Consider the following 5,463-nt stretch of genomic DNA (forward strand, 5'->3'; position numbering starts at 1 on the left):
CCGTCCCGGCTGGCCTGGCCCTGCCTGAACTTCCCTCACAGCCCTGCACCCAAGTGCCACCACCAGGGCAGGAGGGGGAGTGAGCAGAGCTGCTGAGTAGCATCCCCACCTTTCCTCAAGGGCTGGGCGAGGGCTGGACGGTGTCTCCAGGTGCACTCAAGGTGTGTGACTCCCACGAGATGGTCCCTGAAAACCAAAGCACCATGGCCCAGGTTTCTTGCAGGAATTGGCTCCGTTTTGTTGTTATTGTTGTTATAATTTGTGCTCCCTGTGGGTCATAGCTGACCCTCGGGTTTATTAGAAGACAGCCACCAGGCCTTTCTTCCTGGTGCCTCTGGGTGGACTTGAACAGCCAGCCTTTGACTTAAAGCTCGGGATTCACTATGCACGCAGCCCAAACGAACAACAGCAAGGCAACCCAACAGCCATCCGCGTCACTTCTGGCTCCTGAGGACAGAAGAGAGCTGGTCCCCAGGGTCTCTGAGGCTGTAACTTCTCACGTGAACGGCCTGCCTTGTCTTTCTCCCTCTGGGAAGCAGGTGCATGCCAGCTGCTGACCTTCTGGTTAGCAGCCCAGCACCTGACCCGCAGCACCACCATGGCTCTGTTAGCACCACCAGAAGCCTCATGTGTGTTGTTGTGTACCACTAAGTCGGTTCCAGCTCACAGTGACCCCGCAGGACAGAGTGGACCTGCCCTAAGCTGCGCTCCTTCTCCCAGGGAACGTCCCTCAGGTTGGGTCAGTGAGAGTGACCGAGAGTGCTGGTTTGTGTCCGCAGGTCAAGGCTGGCCTGGGGATCAACGTCATTGGCCTGGTGATCGTTATGGTAGCCATCAACACGTGGGGAGTGAGCCTCTTCGACCTGGACACCTTCCCAGCCTGGGCGAGCGTCGGCAACATCACCGGCCAGCTCTAACAGGAGCGGGCGGCCTTGCTCAGCTGTGGAGCTGCCAGCACCCGCCCGGCAGAATCTGAACCCCAGACCACAGAACCAGCAGGAGCCAAGCCCATGCCGGGCCTGAGACACCCCGTCCAGGCCCCCAGGCAGAAGACAAGCCACCTCCACCCCGAGTGACGGGCAGGGGCCCTCCTGCACCACGCTCCCCGGGGACATCAGTGTCTTCTTCCCTGACCTGCTCCTTGTCACCACCTCACGGGAAAACCTAGCCTCGCCCCCGCCTTTCTGTCCTGCCCCTCCACCGACTCTCTCAGCGGCCCTCCAAGGCTGGCAGGCCTCACAAAACCAAACCAAACCCAAACCAACCCTTGGCCGACTCCTGGCGATGCCCCATAATAGGGTTCTACTGTCATCTGGACAGAAGCCGACGGCCCAGTGATGCAGGCTGGACTCGGAGCTCTGACTCTTGTTTACTTTTACTTTTACAGGCAGGTGGAAACCATTGGCACCCCCTGGGGACCTGCAGGTCCCACCAGGCACTGGGATGGTCAACACTGTTCTAGGGGTTAGAGGAGAAATCCACAGCCCCCACTCCCCACCCCACCCCCCACCACACACACACCTGTGCACAGAGGACGCCTCTCTCGGCAGCTCTCTCCTGTGTCCAGCCTAAGTGCTCGCCGCAGGACACCAGGGCTCTAGTACGATGGTTTGGACCCCGCTCTCGGCATCTCCCTTCGGATCGAAGGGTGGCGTTGTCCCAGTGAAGTGTCAGGAGGGAGGACAAACATTCACACTGTAAATAAGGCCACAGCAGTTATTATTTCTATCAGACTTGATCTCGAGAAGATCAAGTCTGAACAAGTATCTGCCTTCTTGTCACTAAATCCCTTGAGGGGAGGGGGACGTATGTCTCTCAGAGTCACAACGCAGTAAACCAGAAGTGCTTACTAGATCCACTCATGGGCCAATCCCTCCCCCAATCAAGGGCTCCTTATTCCTTCTGAAGACCAAGCTGTTCTCCCCATAGCCCTTGCTCCGTGGCGTGGCAACAGCTTGCTTGCTGATTTCTACCTGTTACTTGTCAGCTACATCATGTGGGGGAAAGGGTCCCCCCTGGGCACTGTACTGTCTTAATTGATTTTAAGTTACTGCTGCTGCTTGTGTAGCTTTCCACAATAATTTATCAATAAAATCACCCAGTTCTTCAGGAGTCCACAGTGGTAGGTGCTTTTGTTCCATGCAGCACCGGCGCTTTGGGATGAACCAGGCACTACTAGTGCCTACACCTCAATGCTGGGAGACCAAATGTCCCATCCACCACGGCAGTGAAGGCCCACGAGCCCTGATGAGAGACCAGTGCTTGGTGTCTCACAGCTGGGCTGGTAGGGTCCTTTTGCTTTAAAATGTTGGCGAGAATCGGGGTATTTATTACTAATGTTGCCAGGGTAGCAAAATCATCAAGTTCCTGCCCCCAGCCCCACCCCTGTACATCACAGAACTTAGTCCTTAAGCCACTCTGTCAGACATGAAGACAAAGTGCAGATAATCAATGTGATACTGGGAGCTTAAGTAAGTGAAAAAGAGAAAGAGAAGGGGCTTGGAATCATCTCACCCTTCACAGAACCTGATTTGCCCCGATGAGAAAGTAGTACATGTTCCACCACACCTACTACAGGCGTTTCAAGTCTTTAGTGCCCTCAACTGGCCAACTTGGAAAAAAGCATTCATTGAAGCTTAGTCACCACTTTTCCAGAACCAAGGATCCCAGCCAGACAAGGCTGCCTTCCCAGTGACAGACAATGCTGGGTCCGACTGACAACACCTTGTCATCCGAAAGCCTCCACTGCCGGGTAGTAGCCTCCAGCACTGCTTGGTTTTAATCTTTTTCTATTTTGTTGTCAAGAGTACAGGCAGCAAAATACACAGCCATTCAACAGTCCCCACGTGTACCACCAGGTGACGTGGATTATAATTTTAGTTATACCACCAGCTCACGCTCCTTCCTGGAGTTGTTCCTCCCTCATTAAGTCAATGATCCCTACGCTTCCTATCTAATTGTTTGAGTTGCTCTTGTCAGTTTGATCCCATGGAGACGGTTCTTAAATGAGCATAATTCTCAAGGTTGCGTTCTTTTAACTAATTAAGCTAAACCACTGTTTGGTTTTAAGAAAACGTCCAGGGATGGTTTTGATTTAAAGCTTACAGATGATCTCAGACTAACCGTTTTCAGAACGCATCCTGAAAGCCTGTGTGGCTCCGGAAAGCCTAGCATTCCCAAGAACTTGAAATTCTGTTTTGCACTCTTGGATCAGGATTCCTCTACAGAATCTTTGATCAACATGTTCAGTAATGGTAGCCAGGCACCAGAGAGGATCTCTGGTCTCGGGCAGCGGAAGCAGAGGTTCGCACACTCCATTTCCTCTTCCCATCCCTGTCTCTGCTCCAGGTAGAGAGACCAGTTGTCATGGTCATGCCTCGGATGGCTGCTTGCAAGCTTTTAAAACCCCAGGCACGACACCACAAACAAGAAGGGCGAACAGGAACATTATTAGGCCAATTGACTGGATGTCCCATGAAACCATGACCCCAAACCTCCAAACAAAGGAATCAAATCCCACAAAGTGGTTGTACTTCCACAGCTACTCGTGTGTGTGTGTGTGTGTGTGTGTGTGTGTGTTGTAAATACCTACCACTCAGCTTTGCCAATTCACCTTTTTATAACACTGACGATGATTGGCTAGGCAACTCCACCCTTAATCAATAACCACTCTTAATGCTTCTTGTTTTTTGCAAGTGTCTTGGCACTTGGTGCCTCTCCTCTGCTGGCACAGTTCTGTGGAGGGAAGGGCTGCGGGAGGCTGTGCTCTGCTCACAGATGGTGACGACACAGAGGGCAGAGACGGACAGAGTTCCATCTTATCCTGGAACCAACACCTGCTTTAGGTGTGCTTGGCCCAAGTTGGCGTTGGCTTACGTCCCCCAAAAGAACCTGGCTTATACTCTTTTACATTAACATGTGCATGTCATACCCCACCTTTGAATACATTTTTAAAATAGCTAATGTTCCTTCCAAGGTTGGAATGGATCCCCCTATCGCTAGCTAAAAACCAACCAGGGTTGGCATTGCATGTAGTATCTCTGAACGCTAGAGTTGCTTTCCGTGTAGAAGAGGGCTCCAGCCACTACCAGACAGGGACCCAAGATGGACCAAATGCCCATGAAGCTTGCCCAGGCCACCGTCCCCAGACTGGAGTGGTGCAGAATGCCTCCCTGGTTCACAGGGCACCTTTCTCTCCCCAATCCTGTACAGTGTGTGTGTGAGGATGCCACCTTCCATGAGGCCTCACGCACAAGCAGTGACTCATGCAGATCAGCCGCCCTGCCCTGTCCACTTCCCAGGAGACCACGTGGCTCTGGCCTCCTGTCTCTTCCCCAGGCCTGGCACCCCTTCTCCTTGAGCCCGGTTTCGGACAAGTTCCAACCTGAATATCGAAGGCTCGCCAACTCCCTATTAGGACCAGGCAGGCCCTGGAAATAGTTTCCCTTTCCCACCTCTTCCTGCCCACAGGCAGGGCCTCTGGAGTCAGAGGGGAAAAAGGGGCTCATTCATCCACTCATGCCTTGGGAGTGATGGATGCGCCACCCAAGGCGGGACGCTTCTGAAAAGCCCCATTCCCTCCGGGACAGTCGAGTCCCTTGAGTAAACGAGCAATGCAGGGAGAGCCCAGACACGGCGACTGCAGCAGAGAAGCAAACACCAGCAACGTCTCTGGGGGCTGAGAGAAAGCCAGGAACCTAGTCATCGAGTCGACAGTCACACACGTAAAATAGGGGCCTTGAGTTCAGAAAAGAAAGGGAAATTGTGCCTCTCCCTCAGAAGCCAGCAGCTGCGTGAAACAAGGCGGAGGGAAGACTCATGGACGTCCCCTCCTGGAACACGGGCCTTGCCCCCTTTCCAACGCTGCACACAAAGTTGTGGTTTTGCTTGCCCTTTGTTCTCCTTTGGGGGCGGGGAGGTGGGTTCACTTAGAGAGCTTTTTCCCTTCCAACTTTTCATTGTTGAGTTGGGTAAAGGTTTACAGGGCAGCTCGGTCTCCCGTTCTTCAACAATTCGCACACATGTTGCATGTCATGGATTGTGAGCTCTACAATGTAGCACTGATCCACGTCTTCCAGTTTTCCTGTTGTCATTTCTTCCGTTTGCAGCCATTCTGAACTGTGTCCTTGAGTCAATGTTGCCCTTGGGGTCCCAAGTGGTTGACTATTCTAAGACAAGCTTACAATAGTATTATTGTTCCCTTTATAGGCTTTTTTTTGGCTGAAAATTAGGGTGAACTCATTTCTACACCTGAAGGGTGACTAAAGGCCATAACCTTGGGGGTACCACAAGTGTCTACGCAGCCATTAAGTCCAGTCGCTATGATTTTTTTATTCCACATTTTCTCCCCGTCTATCCTGAACCTTCTAGCAGGTCCTTTTCCGAACAGCTAGGCACCACCTAGTTCTCCTGGTCTTGGGATTGTGGAGACTGCCGTTCACACTGGTCCATATAGTCCGCTGG

General features: G+C 52.6%; 1 protein-coding gene across 1 annotated transcript in view; it reads left to right on the forward strand.

Moving 5' to 3' along the window:
• SLC13A4 (solute carrier family 13 member 4) overlaps window positions 1-2,112 on the forward strand; it is a 39,135-nt gene extending 37,023 nt beyond the window's left edge. Inside the window, exon 16 of the mRNA XM_045288920.1 lies at window positions 780-2,112. Within this exon, the coding sequence (XP_045144855.1) occupies window positions 780-917 (138 nt within the window). The 3' untranslated portion in view covers window positions 918-2,112. The remainder of the gene's footprint in view (window positions 1-779) is intronic.
• Window positions 2,113-5,463: the final 3,351 nt, after the last annotated feature.

This window comes from Echinops telfairi, unplaced genomic scaffold, assembly GCF_000313985.2.
Source record: "Echinops telfairi isolate 266 unplaced genomic scaffold, ASM31398v2 ScPeMD7_23;HRSCAF=83, whole genome shotgun sequence".
NCBI classification, from domain to species: domain Eukaryota; kingdom Metazoa; phylum Chordata; class Mammalia; order Afrosoricida; family Tenrecidae; genus Echinops; species Echinops telfairi.